Source organism: Salmo salar, chromosome ssa25, assembly GCF_905237065.1.
Source record: "Salmo salar chromosome ssa25, Ssal_v3.1, whole genome shotgun sequence".
NCBI classification, from domain to species: domain Eukaryota; kingdom Metazoa; phylum Chordata; class Actinopteri; order Salmoniformes; family Salmonidae; genus Salmo; species Salmo salar.
In genome coordinates this window covers 47,779,886-47,795,369 of record NC_059466.1, presented here as the reverse complement: position 1 = coordinate 47,795,369, position 15,484 = coordinate 47,779,886, and the positions used below count along the sequence as shown (strand labels likewise).

General features: G+C 52.5%; 1 protein-coding gene across 1 annotated transcript in view; it reads left to right on the top strand.

The window, feature by feature from the left end:
• Positions 1-15,484, top strand: part of LOC106586892 (syntaxin-binding protein 5-like) — a 252,842-nt gene that overhangs the window by 142,658 nt on the left and 94,700 nt on the right. Inside the window, exon 8 of the mRNA XM_014174622.2 lies at positions 320-443. Within this exon, the coding sequence (XP_014030097.1) occupies positions 320-443 (124 nt within the window). The remainder of the gene's footprint in view (positions 1-319; positions 444-15,484) is intronic.

Below are 15,484 nucleotides of genomic sequence, written 5' to 3'. Positions count from 1 at the left end.
AATCAGTCCAGCTCTATCCGTTTTCACTCTCATTTAGTTCCAAAGTAGTTTAGGGACAGCACTGATTTGATTTAGGTACTAGGTTAACCCTGGGTGAAGGGGTGCATTCTGTCCTCACATGGGGCACCAATGCAGGTAGGAGAGTTTCCACATTCCCCTCCCTCTCTCTACCCTTAACATATCTTCCTCTCTCCCTCCTAACATTGCCCTCCTCCCTCCCTGAATCTATCCTTTAAAGCTCTCTCTCTCTCTCTCTCTACCCTCACAATCCCCTCCTCCCTCCCTCCCTCTGTCTAACTTTAATTCTCTCTCCCTCCAGGCTATCCATTCTGTGAGCTGGCACCATGAAGGGAAGCAGTTCATGTGTAGCCACTCAGACGGCAGCCTGACTATGTGGAACCTGAGGAACACAGCCAGGCCTATTCAGATCACATATCCTCATGGTGAAACACACACACACACGTACACAAACACACACACACGTAAACAAACAAACACACACGTACTAACTCATGTCAGATGTTTGCTGAATACTCTTTGAGCTCTGATTGTGATGAGAAAACTCTGCTTCTCTGCCACGGCCTTGGCTGTCTGTGACTGTGATGGACTGGTCTGTGTGTAGGCGGAATTCATTGACCCTTTGAACTATCTCATGGAAGACTCCAGCATTGTCTGTCTGCTCAGAGCTCAGCCCCACAGGAAGGACACACACAGTCTGTCTGTGTGTCTGTCTGTCATACTGAGGATACGTAATTGGACTGGAGCAGTGGGCTAATAGGACTGGAGCAGTGGGCTACAAGAACTGGAGCAGTGGGCTAATAGGACTGGAGCAGTGGGCTAATAGGACTGGATCAGTGGGCTAACACGACTGGAGCAGTGGGCTAATAGGACTGGAGGAGTGGGCTAATAGGACTGGAGCAGTGGGCTAATAGGACTGGAGCAGTGGGCTAATAGGACTGGAGCAGTGGGCTAATAGGGCTGGAGGAGTGGGCTAATAGGACTGGAGCAGTGGGCTAATAGGACTGGAGCAGTGGGCTAATAGGACTGGAGATAGTGGGCTAATAGGCTAATAGGACTGGAGCAGTGGGCTAATAGGACTGGAGCAGTGGGCTAAAAGAACTGGAGCAGTGGGCTAATAGGACTGGAGCAGTGTGCTAATAGGACTGGAGAATAGAACTGGAGCAGTGAGCTCATAGGACTGGAGCAGTGGGCTAATAGGACTGGAGCAGTGGGCTAATAGGACTGGAGCAGTGGGCTAAAAGAACTGGAGCAGTGGGCTAATTGGACTGGAGCAGTGGGCTAAAAGAACTGGAGCAGTGGGCTAATAGGACTGGAGCAGTGGGCTAATAGGACTGGAGAATAGGACTGGAGCAGTGGGCTAATAGGACGAGCAGTGGGCTAAAGAACTGGAGCAGTGGGCTAATAGGACTGGAGCAGTGGGCTAATAGAGATAGAACTGGAGCAGTGGGCTAATAGGACTGGAGCAGTGGGCTAATAGGACTGGAGCAGTGGGCTAATAGGACTGGAGCAGTGGGCTAATAGGACTGGAGCAGTGGGCTAATAGGGCTGGAGCAGTGGGCTAATAGGACTGGAGCAGTGGGCTAATAGGACTGGAGCAGTGGGCTAATAGGACTGGAGATAGTGGGCTAATAGGCTAATAGGACTGGAGCAGTGGGCTAATAGGACTGGAGCAGTGGGCTAAAAGAACTGGAGCAGTGGGCTAATAGGACTGGAGCAGTGTGCTAATAGGACTGGAGAATAGAACTGGAGCAGTGAGCTCATAGGACTGGAGCAGTGGGCTAATAGGACTGGAGCAGTGGGCTAATAGGACTGGAGCAGTGGGCTAAAAGAACTGGAGCAGTGGGCTAATTGGACTGGAGCAGTGGGCTAATAGAACTGGAGCAGTTGGCTAATAGGACTGGAGCAGTGGGCTAATAGGACTGGAGCAGTGGGCTAATAGGACTGGAGCAGTGGGCTAATAGGACTGGAGCAGCGGGCTAATAGGACTGGAGCAGCGGGCTAATAAGACTGGAGCAGTAGGCTAACAGGACTGGAGCAGTGGGCTAATAGGACTGGAGCAGGGGGGCTAATAGGACTGGAGCAGTGGGCTAATAGAACTGGAGCAGTGGGCTAATAAGACTGGAGCAGTGGGCTAATAGGACTGGAGGAGTGGGCTAACAGGACTGGAGCAGTGGGCTCATAGGACTGGAGCAGTGGGCTAATAGGACTGGAGAATAGAACTGGAGCAGTGGGCTAATAGGACTGGAGCAGTGGGCTAATAGGACTGGAGCAGTGGGCTAATAGAACTGGAGCAGTGGGCTAATAGGACTGGAGCAGTTGGCTAATAGGACTGGAGCAGTGGGCTAATAGGACTGGAGCAGTGGGCTAAGAGAAGAACTGGAGCAGTGGGCTAATAGGACTGGAGCAGTGGGCTAATAGGACTGGAGCTAATAGAACTGGAGCAGTGGGCTAATAGGACTGGAGCAGTGGGCTAATAGGACTGGAGCAGTGGGCTAATAGAACTGGAGCAGTGGGCTAATAGGACTGGAGCAGTGGGCTAATAGGACTGGAGCAGGGGGCTAATAGGACTGGAGCAGTGGGCTAATAGGACTGGAGCAGCGGGCTAATAGGACTGGAGCAGCGGGCTAATAAGACTGGAGCAGTAGGCTAACAGGACTAGAGCAGTGGGCTAATAGGACTGGAGCAGGGGGCTAATAGGACTGGAGCAGTGGGCTAATAGAACTGGAGCAGTGGGCTAATAAGACTGGAGCAGTGGGCTAATAGGACTGGAGGAGTGGGCTAACAGGACTGGAGCAGTGGGCTCATAGGACTGGATCAGTGGGCTAATAGGACTGGAGAATAGAACTGGAGCAGTGGGCTAATAGGACTGGAGCAGTGGGCTAATAGGACTGGAGCAGTGGGCTAAAAGAACTGGAGCAGTGGGCTAATAAAACTGGAGCAGTGGACTAATAGGACTGGAGCATGTTGGCTAATAGGACTGGAGCAGGGGGCTATTAGGACTGGAGCAGTGGGCTAATAGGACTGGAGCAGTGGGCTAATAAAACTGGAGCAGTGTGCTAATAGGACTGGAGAATAGAACTGGAGCAGTGGGCTAATAGGACTGGAGCAGTGGGCTTATAGGTATGGAGCAGTGGGCTTATAGTACTGGAGCAGTGGGCTTTTAGGACTTGAGCAGTGGGCTAATAGAACTGGAGCAGTGGGCTAATAGGACTGGAGCAGTTGGCTAATAGGACTGGAGCAGGGGGCTAATAGGACTGGAGCAGTGGGCTAATAGGACTGGAGCAGCGGGCTAATAGGACTGGAGCAGCGGGCTAATAAGACTGGAGCAGTAGGCTAACAGGACTGGAGCAGTGGGCTAATAGGACTGGAGCAGGGGGCTAATAGGACTGGAGCAGTGGGCTAATAGAACTGGCGCAGTGGGCTAATAAGACTGGAGCAGTGGGCTAATAGGACTGGAGGAGTGGGCTAACAGGACTGGAGCAGTGGGCTAATAGGACTGGATCAGTGGGCTAATAGGACTGGAGAATAGAACTGGAGCAGTGGGCTAATAGGACTGGAGCAGTGGGCTAATAGGACTGGAGCAGTGGGCTAAAAGAACTGGAGCAGTGGGCTAATAAAACTGGAGCAGTGGGCTAATAGGACTGGAGCATGTTGGCTAATAGGACTGGAGCAGGGGGCTATTAGGACTGGAGCAGTGGGCTAATAGGACTGGAGCAGTGGGCTAATAAAACTGGAGCAGTGTGCTAATAGGACTGGAGAATAGAACTGGAGCAGTGGGCTAATAGGACTGGAGCAGTGGGCTTATAGGTATGGAGCAGTGGGCTTATAGTACTGGAGCAGTGGGCTTTTAGGACTTGAGCAGTGGGCTAATAGAACTGGAGCAGTGGGCTAAAAGAACTGTAGCAGTGGGCTAATAGGACTGGAGCAGTGTGCTAATAGGACTGGAGAATAGAACTGGAGCAGTGGGCTAATAGGACTGGAGCAGTGGGCTAATAGGAATGGAGCAGTGGGCTAATAGGAATGGAGCAGTGGGCTAAAAGAACTGGAGCAGTGGGCTAATAGGACTGGAGCAGTGGGCTAATAGAACTGGAGCAGTGGGCTAATAGGACTGGAGCAGTGGGCTAATAGAACTGGAGCAGGGGGCTAATAGGACTGGAGCAGTTGGCTAATAGGACTGGAGCTGGGAAATAATAGGACTGGAGCAGTGGGCTAATAGGACTAGAGCAGCGGGCTAATAGGACTGGAGCAGTGGGCTAATAGGACTGGAGCAGTGAGCTAACAGGACTGGAGCAGTGGGCTAATACAACTGGAGCAGTGGGCTAAAAGAACTGGAGCAGTGGGCTAATAGAACTGGAGCAGTGGGCTAATAGGACTGGAGCAGTGGGCTAATAGGACTGGAGCAGTGGGCTCATAGGACTGGAGCAGTGGGCTAATAGGACTGGAGCAGTGGGCTAATAGGAATGGAGCAGTGGGCTTATAGTACTGGAGCAGTGGGCTTATAGGACTGGAACAGTGGGCTAATAGGAATGGAGCAGTGGGCTAATAGGAATGGAGCAGTGGGCTAAAAGAACTGGAGCAGTGGGCTAATAGGACAGGAGCAGTGGGCTAATAGAACTGGAGCAGTGGGCTAATAGGACTGGAGCAGTGGGCTAATAGGACTGGAGCAGTGGGCTAAATTGAGCAGGGGATAGTACTGGAGCAGTGGGCTAATAGGACTGGAGCAGTGGGCCAATATGAATGGAGCAGTGGGCTAATAAGAATGGAGCATGGGCTAAAGAACTGGAGCAGTGGGCTAATAGGACTGGAGCAGTGGGCTAATAGAACTGGAGCAGTGGGCTAATTGGACTGGAGCAGTGGGCTAATAGAACTGGAGCAGTGGGCTAATAGGACTGGAGCAGTGGGCTAATAGGACTGGAGCAGTGGGCTAAAAGAACTGGAGCAGTGGGCTAATAGGACTGGAGCAGTGGGCTAATAGAACTGGTGCAGTGGGCTAATAGGACTGGAGCAGTGGGCTAATAGGACTGGAGCAGTGGGCTAATAGGACTGGAGCAGTGGGCTAATAGGACTGGGGCAGTGGGCTAACAGGACTGGAGCAGTGGGCTAATAGGACTGGAGAATAGAACTGGAGCAGTGGGCTAATAGGACTGGAGCAGTGGGCTAATAGGACTGGAGCAGTGGGCTAAAAGAACTGGAGCAGTGGGCTAATAGGACTGGAGCAGTGGGCTAATAGAACTGGAGCAGTGGGCTAATAGGACTGGAGCAGTGGGCTAATAAGACTGGAGCAGTTGGCTAATATGAATGGAGCAGGGGGCTTATAGTACTGGAGCAGTGGGCTAATAGGACTGGAACAGTGGGCTAATATGAATGGAGCAGTGGGCTAATAGGAATGGAGCAGTGGGCTAATAGAACTGGAGCAGTGGGCTAATAGGACTGGAGCAGTGGGCTAATAGAACTGGAGCAGTGTGCTAATTGGACTGGAGAGTGGGCAATAGAACTGGAGCAGTGGGCTAATAGGACTGGAGCAGCGGGCTTATAGGTATGGAGCAGCGGGCTTATAGTACTGGAGCAGTAGGCTAACAGGACTGGAGCAGTGGGCTAATAGAACTGGAGCAGTGGGCTAATAGGACTGGAGCAGTGGGCTAATAGGACTGGAGCAGTGGGCTAATAGGACTGGAGCAGTGGGCTAATAGGACTGGGGCAGCGGGCTAACAGGACTGGAGCAGCGGGCTAATAGGACTGGAGAGTAGGAACAGGACTGGAGCAGTGGGCTAATAGGACTGGAGCAGTGGGCTAATAGGACTGGAGCAGTGGGCTAATAGAACTGGAGCAGTGGGCTAATAAGACTGGAGCAGTGGGCTAATAGGACTGGAGCAGTGGGCTAACAGGACTGGAGCAGTGGGCTAATAGGACTGGAGCAGTGGGCTAATAGGACTGGAGAATAGAACTGGAGCAGTGGGCTAATAGGACTGGAGCAGTGGGCTAATAGGACTGGAGCAGTGGGCTAAAAGAACTGGAGCAGTGGGCTAATAGAACTGGAGCAGTGGGCTAATAGGACTGGAGCATGTTGGCTAATAGGACTGGAGCAGTGGGCTATTAGGACTGGAGCAGTGGGCTAATAGGACTGGAGCAGTGGGCTAATAGAACTGGAGCAGTGTGCTAATAGGACTGGAGAATAGAACTGGAGCAGTGGGCTAATAGGACTGGAGCAGTGGGCTTATAGGTATGGAGCAGTGGGCTTATAGTACTGGAGCAGTGGGCTATTAGGACTTGAGCAGTGGGCTAATAGGACTGGAGGAGTGGGCTAAAAGGACTGTAGCAGTGGGCTAATAGGACTGGAGCAGTGTGCTAATAGGACTGGAGAATAGAACTGGAGCAGTGGGCTAATAGGACTGGAGCAGTGGGCTAATAGGACTGGAGCAGTGGGCTAATAGGACTGGAGCAGTGGGCTAAAAGAACTGGAACAGTGGGCTAATAGGACTGGAGCAGTGGGCTAATAGGACTGGAGCAGTGGGCTAATAGGACTGGAGCAGTGGGCTAATAGAACTGGAGCAGTGGGCTAATAGGACTGGAGCAGTGGGCTAATAGGACTGGAGCTGGGAGCTAATAGGACTGGAGCAGTGGGCTAATAGGACTGGAGCAGCGGGCTAATAGGACTGGAGCAGTGGGCTAATAGGACTGGAGCAGTGGGCTAATAGGACTGGAGCAGTGGGCTAATAGAACTGGAGCAGTGGGCTAATAGAACTGGAGCAGTGGGCTAATAGGACTGGAGCAGTGGGCTAATAGGACTGGAGCAGTGGGCTAATAGGACTGGAGCAGTGGGCTAATAGGACTGGAGCAGTGGGCTAATAGGAATGGAGCAGTGGGCTTATAGTACTGGAGCAGTGGGCTTATAGGACTGGAGCAGTGGGCTAATAGGAATGGAGCAGTGGGCTAATAGGAATGGAGCAGTGGGCTAAAAGAACTGGAGCAGTGGGCTAATAGGACTGGAGCAGTGGGCTAATAGAACTGGAGCAGTGGGCTAATAGGACTGGAGCAGTGGGCTAATAGGACTGGAGCAGTGGGCTAATATGAATGGAGCAGGGGGCTTATAGTACTGGAGCAGTGGGCTAATAGGACTGGAGCAGTGGGCTAATATGAATGGAGCAGTGGGCTAATAGGAATGGAGCAGTGGGCTAAAAGGACTGGAGCAGTGGGCTAATAGGACTGGAGCAGTGGGCTAATAGGACTGGAGCAGTGGGCTAATTGGACTGGAGCAGTGGGCTAATAGGACTGGAGCAGTGGGCTAATAGGACTGGAGCAGCGGGCTAATAGGACTGGAGCAGCGGGCTAATAGGACTGGAGCAGTAGGCTAACAGGACTGGAGCAGTGGGCTAATAGAACTGGTGCAGTGGGCTAATAGGACTGGAGCAGTGGGCTAATAGGACTGGAGCAGTGGGCTAATAGGACTGGAGCAGTGGGCTAATAGGACTGGGGCAGTGGGCTAACAGGACTGGAGCAGTGGGCTAATAGGACTGGAGAATAGAACTGGAGCAGTGGGCTAATAGGACTGGAGCAGTGGGCTAATAGGACTGGAGCAGTGGGCTAATAGGACTGGAGCAGTGGGCTAATAGGACTGGAGCAGTGGGCTAATAGAACTGGAGCAGTGGGCTAATAGGACTGGAGCAGTGGGCTAATAGGACTGGAGCAGCGGGCTAATAGGACTGGAGCAGTGCGCTAATAGGACTGGAGCAGTGGGCTAATAGAACTGGAGCAGTGGGCTAATAGGACTGGAGCAGTGGGCTAATAGGACTGGAGGAGTGGGCTAACAGGACTGGAGCAGTGGGCTAATAGGACTGGATCAGTGTGCTAATAGGACTGGAGAATAGAACTGGAGCAGTGGGCTAATAGGACTGGAGCAGTGGGCTAATAGGACTGGAGCAGTGGGCTAAAAGAACTGGAGCAGTGGGCTAATAAAACTGGAGCAGTGGGCTAATAGGACTGGAGCATGTTGGCTAATAGGACTGGAGCAGGCGGCTATTAGGACTGGAGCAGTGGGCTAATAGGACTGGAGCAGTGGGCTAATAAAACTGGAGCAGTGTGCTAATAGGACTGGAGAATAGAACTGGAGCAGTGGGCTAATAGGACTGGAGCAGTGGGCTTATAGGTATGGAGCAGTGGGCTTATAGTACTGGAGCAGTGGGCTTTTAGGACTTGAGCAGTGGGCTAATAGAACTGGAGCAGTGGGCTAAAAGAACTGTAGCAGTGGGCTAATAGGACTGGAGCAGTGTGCTAATAGGACTGGAGAATAGAACTGGAGCAGTGGGCTAATAGGACTGGAGCAGTGAGCTTATAGGTATGGAGCAGTGGGCTAATAGGAATGGAGCAGTGGGCTAATAGGACTGGAGCAGTGGGCTAATAGGACTGGAGCAGTGGGCTAACAGGACTGGAGCAGTGGGCTAATAGGAATGGAGGCTAATAGGACTGGAGCAGTGGGCTAAAAGGACTGGAGCAGTGGGCTAATAGGACTGGAGCAGTGGGCTAATAGAACTGGAGCAGTGGGCTAATAGGACTGGAGCAGTGGGCTAATAGAACTGGAGCAGTGGGCTAATAGGACTGGAGCAGTGGGCTAATAGGACTGGAGCAGTGGGCTAATAGGAATGGAGCAGTGGGCTAATAGTACTGGAGCAGTGGGCTAATAGGACTGGAGCAGTGGGCTAATAGGACTGGAGCAGTTGGCTAATAGGACTGGAGCAGGGGGCTATTAGGACTGGAGCAGTGGGCTAATAGGACTGGAGCAGTGGGCTAATAAAACTGGAGCAGTGTGCTAATAGGACTGGAGGAATAGAACTGGAGCAGTGGGCTAATAGGACTGGAGCAGTGGGCTTATAGGTATGGAGCAGTGGGCTTATAGGACTGGAGCAGTGGGCTTATAGGACTGGAGCAGTGGGCTAATAGAACTGGAGCAGTGGGCTAATAGGACTGGAGCAGTTGGCTAATAGGACTGGAGCAGGGGGCTAATAGGACTGGAGCAGTGGGCTAATAGGACTGGAGCAGCGGGCTAATAGGACTGGAGCAGCGGGCTAATAAGACTGGAGCAGTAGGCTAACAGGACTAGAGCAGTGGGCTAATAGGACTGGAGCAGGGGGCTAATAGGACTGGAGCAGTGGGCTAATAGAACTGGAGCAGTGGGCTAATAAGACTGGAGCAGTGGGCTAATAGGACTGGAGGAGTGGGCTAACAGGACTGGAGCAGTGGGCTAATAGGACTGGATCAGTGGGCTAATAGGACTGGAGAATAGAACTGGAGCAGTGGGCTAATAGGACTGGAGCAGTGGGCTAATAGGACTGGAGCAGTGGGCTAAAAGAACTGGAGCAGTGGGCTAATAAAACTGGAGCAGTGGGCTAATAGGACTGGAGCATGTTGGCTAATAGGACTGGAGCAGGGGGCTATTAGGACTGGAGCAGTGGGCTAATAGGACTGGAGCAGTGGGCTAATAAAACTGGAGCAGTGTGCTAATAGGACTGGAGAATAGAACTGGAGCAGTGGGCTAATAGGACTGGAGCAGTGGGCTTATAGGTATGGAGCAGTGGGCTTATAGTACTGGAGCAGTGGGCTTTTAGGACTTGAGCAGTGGGCTAATAGAACTGGAGCAGTGGGCTAAAAGGACTGTAGCAGTGGGCTAATAGGACTGGAGCAGTGGGCTAATAGGACTGGAGAATAGAACTGGAGCAGTGGGCTAATAGGACTGGAGCAGTGGGCTAATAGGAATGGAGCAGTGGGCTAATAGGAATGGAGCAGTGGGCTAAAGGACTGGAGCAGTGGGCTAATAGGACTGGAGCAGTGGGCTAATAGGACTGGAGCAGTGGGCTAATAGGACTGGAGCAGTGGGCTAATAGGACTGGAGCAGTGGGCTAATAGGACTGGAGCAGTTGGCTAATAGGACTGGAGCTGGGAGCTAATAGGACTGGAGCAGTGGGCTAATAGGACTAGAGCAGCGGGCTAATAGGACTGGAGCAGTGGGCTAATAGGACTGGAGCAGTGAGCTAACAGGACTGGAGCAGTGGGCTAATATAACTGGAGCAGTGGGCTAAAAGAACTGGAGCAGTGGGCTAATAGAACTGGAGCAGTGGGCTAATAGGACTGGAGCAGTGGGCTAATAGGACTGGAGCAGTGGGCTCATAGGACTGGAGCAGTGGGCTAATAGGACTGGAGCAGTGGGCTAATAGGAATGGAGCAGTGGGCTTATAGTACTGGAGCAGTGGGCTTATAGGACTGGAGCAGTGGGCTAATAGGACTGGAGCAGTGGGCTAATAGGACTGGAGCAGTGGGCTAAAAGAACTGGAGCAGTGGGCTAATAGGACAGGAGAAGTGGGCTAATAGGACTGGAGCAGTGGGCTAATAGGACTGGAGCAGTGGGCTAATAGGACTGGAGCAGTGGGCTAATAGGAATTGAGCAGGGGGCTTATAGGACTGGAGCAGTGGGCTAATAGGACTGGAGCAGTGGGCTAATAGGAATGGAGCAGTGGGCTAATAGGAATGGAGCAGTGGGCTAAAAGAACTGGAGCAGTGGGCTAATAGGACTGGAGCAGTGGGCTAATAGGACTGGAGCAGTGGGCTAATAGGACTGGAGCAGTGGGCTAATAGGACTGGAGCAGTGGGCTAATAGGACTGGAGCAGCGGGCTAATAGGACTGGAGCAGTGGGCTAATAGGACTGGAGCAGTAGGCTAACAGGACTGGAGCAGTGGGCTAATAGAACTGGAGCAGTGGGCTAATAGGACTGGAGCAGTGGGCTAATAGGACTGGAGCAGTGGGCTAATAGGACTGGAGCAGTGGGCTAATAGGACTGGGGCAGTGGGCTAACAGGACTGGAGCAGTGGGCTAATAGGACTGGAGAATAGAACTGGAGCAGTGGGCTAATAGGACTGGAGCAGTGGGCTAATAGGACTGGAGCAGTGGGCTAATAGAACTGGAGCAGTGGGCTAATAGGACTGGAGCAGTGGGCTAATAGAACTGGAGCAGTGGGCTAATAGGACTGGAGCAGTGGGCTAATAGGACTGGAGCAGTGGGCTAATATGAATGGAGCAGGGGGCTTATAGTACTGGAGCAGTGGGCTTATAGGACTGGAGCAGTGGGCTAATATGAACTGGAGCAGTGGGCTAAAAGGACTGGAGCAGTGGGCTAATAGGACTGGAGCAGTGGGCTAATAGGACTGGAGCAGTGGGCTAATTGGACTGGAGCAGCGGGCTAATAGGACTGGAGCAGTGGGCTAATAGGACTGGAGCAGCAGGCTAATAGGACTGGAGCAGCGGGCTAATAGGACTGGAGCAGTACGCTAACAGGACTGGAGCAGTGGGCTAATAGAACTGGAGCAGTGGGCTAATAGGACTGGAGCAGTGGGCTAATAGGACTGGAGGAGTGGGCTAACAGGACTGGAGCAGTGGGCTAATAGGACTGGATCAGTGGGCTAATAGGACTGGAGAATAGAACTGGAGCAGTGGGCTAATAGGACTGGAGCAGTGGGCTAATAGGACTGGAGCAGTGGGCTAAAAGAACTGGAGCAGTGGGCTAATAAAACTGGAGCAGTGGGCTAATAGGACTGGAGCATGTTGGCTAATAGGACTGGAGCAGGCGGCTATTAGGACTGGAGCAGTGGGCTAATAGGACTGGAGCAGTGGGCTAATAAAACTGGAGCAGTGTGCTAATAGGACTGGAGAATAGAACTGGAGCAGTGGGCTAATAGGACTGGAGCAGTGGGCTTATAGGTATGGAGCAGTGGGCTTATAGTACTGGAGCAGTGGGCTTTTAGGACTTGAGCAGTGGGCTAATAGAACTGGAGCAGTGGGCTAAAAGAACTGTAGCAGTGGGCTAATAGGACTGGAGCAGTGTGCTAATAGGACTGGAGAATAGAACTGGAGCAGTGGGCTAATAGGACTGGAGCAGTGGGCTATTAGGAATGGAGCAGTGGGCTAATAGGAATGGAGCAGTGGGCTAAAAGAACTGGAGCAGTGGGCTAATAGGACTGGAGCAGTGGGCTAATAGAACTGGAGCAGTGGGCTAATAGGACTGGAGCAGTGGGCTAATAGAACTGGAGCAGGGGGCTAATAGGACTGGAGCAGTTGCTAATAGGACTGGAGCTGGGAGCTAATAGGACTGGAGCAGTGGGCTAATAGGACTAGAGCAGCGGGCTAATAGGACTGGAGCAGTGGGCTAATAGGACTGGAGCAGTGGGCTAATAGGACTGGAGCAGTGGGCTAATAGAACTGGAGCAGTGGGCTAAAAGAACTGGAGCAGTGGGCTAATAGAACTGGAGCAGTGGGCTAATAGGACTGGAGCAGTGGGCTAATAGGACTGGAGCAGTGGGCTCATAGGACTGGAGCAGTGGGCTAATAGGACTGGAGCAGTGGGCTAATAGGAATGGAGCAGTGGGCTTATAGTACTGGAGCAGTGGGCTTATAGGACTGGAACAGTGGGCTAATAGGAATGGAGCAGTGGGCTAAAAGAACTGGAGCAGTGGGCTAATAGGACTGGAGCAGTGGGCTAATAGAACTGGAGCAGTGGGCTAATAGGACTGGAGCAGCGGGCAAATAGGACTGGAGCAGTGGGCTAATAAGACTGGAGCAGTGGGCTAATATGAATGGAGCAGGGGGCTTATAGTACTGGAGCAGTGGGCTCATAGGACTGGAACAGTGGGCTAATAGGAATGGAGCAGTGGGCTAATAGGAATGGAGCAGTGGGCTAAAAGAACTGGAGCAGTGGGCTAATAGGACTGGAGCAGTGGGCTAATAGAACTGGAGCAGTGGGCTAATTGGACTGGAGCAGTGGGCTAATAGAACTGGAGCAGTGGGCTAATAGGACTAGAGCAGTTGGCAAATAGGACTGGAGCAGGGGGCTAATAGGACTGGAGCAGTGGGCTAATAGAACTGGAGCAGTGGGCTAATAGGACTGGAGCAGTGGGCTAATAGAACTGGAGCAGGGGGCTAATAGGACTGGAGCAGTTGCTAATAGGACTGGAGCTGGGAGCTAATAGGACTGGAGCAGTGGGCTAATAGGACTAGAGCAGCGGGCTAATAGGACTGGAGCAGGGGGCTAATAGGACTGGAGCAGTTGCTAATAGGACTGGAGCTGGGAGCTAATAGGACTGGAGCAGTGGGCTAATAGGACTAGAGCAGCGGGCTAATAGGACTGGAGCAGTGGGCTAATAGGATTGGAGCAGTGGGCTTATAGTACTGGAGCAGTGGGCTTATAGGACTGGAACAGTGGGCTAATAGGAATGGAGCAGTGGGCTAAAAGAACTGGAGCAGTGGGCTAATAGGACTGGAGCAGTGGGCTAATAGAACTGGAGCAGTGGGCTAATAGGACTGGAGCAGCGGGCAAATAGGACTGGAGCAGTGGGCTAATAGGACTGGAGCAGTGGGCTAATAGGACTGGAGCAGTGGGCCAATAGGATTGGAGCAGTGGGCTAATATGACTGGGGCAGTGGGCTAACAGGACTGGAGCAGTGGGCTAATACGACTGGAGAATAGAACTTGAGCAGTGGGCTAATAGGACTGGAGCAGTGGGCTAATAGGACTGGAGCAGTGGGCTAAAAGAACTGGAGCAGTGGGCTAATAGGACTGGAGCAGTGGGCTAATAGGACTGGAGCAGTGGGCTAATAGGACTGGAGCAGTGGGCTAATAGGACTGGGGCAGTGGGCTAACAGGACTGGAGCAGTGGGCTAATAGGACTGGGAAGAACTGGAGCAGTGGGCTAATAAGACTGGAGCAGTGGGCTAATAGGACTGGAGCAGTGGGCTAATAGAACTGGAGCAGTGGGCTAATAGGACTGGAGAAGTGGGCTAATAGAACTGGAGCAGTGGGCTAATAGGACTGGAGCAGTGGGCTAATAGGACTGGGGCAGTGGGCTAACAGGACTGGAGCAGTGGGCTAATAGGACTGGAGTAGTGGGCTAATAAGACTGGAGCAGTGGGCTAATATGAATGGAGCAGGGGGCTTATAGTACTGGAGCAGTGGGCTCATAGGACTGGAACAGTGGGCTAATAGGAATGGAGCAGTGGGCTAATAGGAATGGAGCAGTGGGCTAAAAGAACTGGAGCAGTGGGCTAATAGGACTGGAGCAGTGGGCTAATAGAACTGGAGCAGTGGGCTAATTGGACTGGAGCAGTGGGCTAATAGAACTGGAGCAGTGGGCTAATAGGACTGGAGCAGTTGGCAAATAGGACTGAAGCGGGGCTAATAGGACTGGAGCAGTGGGCTAATAGGACTGGAGCAGTGGGCTAACAGGACTGGAGCAGTGGGCTAATAGGACTGGAGCAGTGGGCTAACAGGACTGGAGCAGTGGGCTAATAGGACTGGAGCAGGGGGCTAATAGGTCTGGAGCAGTGCGTGAATAGGACTGGAGCAGTGGGCTAATAGAACTGGAGCAGTGGGCTAATAAGAATGGAGCATGTGGGCTAATAGGACTGGAGGAGTGGGCTAACAGGACTGGAGCAGTGGGCTAATAGGACTGGAGCAGTGGTCTAATAGGACTGGAGCAGTGGCAATAGAACTGGAGCAGTGGGCTAATAGGACTGGAGCAGTGGGCTAATAGGACTGGAGGAGTGGGCTAACAGGACTGGAGCAGTGGGCTAATAGGACTGGAGCAGTGGGCTAATAGGACTGGAGCGGCTAATAGGACTGGAGCAGTGGGCTAATAGGACTGGAGTAGTGGGCTAAAGGCTAATAGGACTGGAGCAGTGGGCTAATAGGACTGGAGCAGTGGGCTAATAAGACTGGAGCAGTGGGCCAATAGGACTGGAGCATGTGGGCTAATAGGTCTGGGGCAGTGGGCTAACAGGACTGGAGCAGTGGGCTAATAGGACTGTAGCAGGGGGCTAATAGGACTGGAGCAGTGGGCGAATAGGACTGGAGGTGGGAATAGAACTGGAGCAGTGGGCTAATAGGACTGGAGCAGTGGGCTAATAGGACTGGAGGAGTGGGCTTACAGGACAGGAGCAGTGGGCTTTTAGGACTGGAGGAGTGGGCTAACAGGACAGGAGCAGTGGGCTAATAGGACTGGAGTAGTGGGCTAATAGGACTGGAGCAGTGGGCTAATAGGACTGGAGCAGTGGGCTAAAGAACTGGAGCAGTGGGCTAATAGGACTGGAGCAGTGGTCTAATAGGACTGGAGCAGTGGGCTAATAGGACTGGAGAAGTGGGCTAATAGTACTGGAGCTGTGGGCTAATAGGATGGGAGCAGTGGGCTAATAGGACTGGAGATAGTGGGCTAATAGGCTAATAGGACTGGAGCAGTGGGCTAATAGGACTGGAGCAGTGGGCTAATAGGACTGGAGCAGTGGGCTAATAGGAATGGAGCAGTGGGCTAATAGGAATGGAGCAGTGGGCTAAAAGAACTGGAGCAGTGGGCTAATAGGACTGGAGCAGTGGGCTAATAGAACTGGAGCAGTGGGCTAATTGGACTGGAGCAGTGGGCTAATAGAACTGGAGC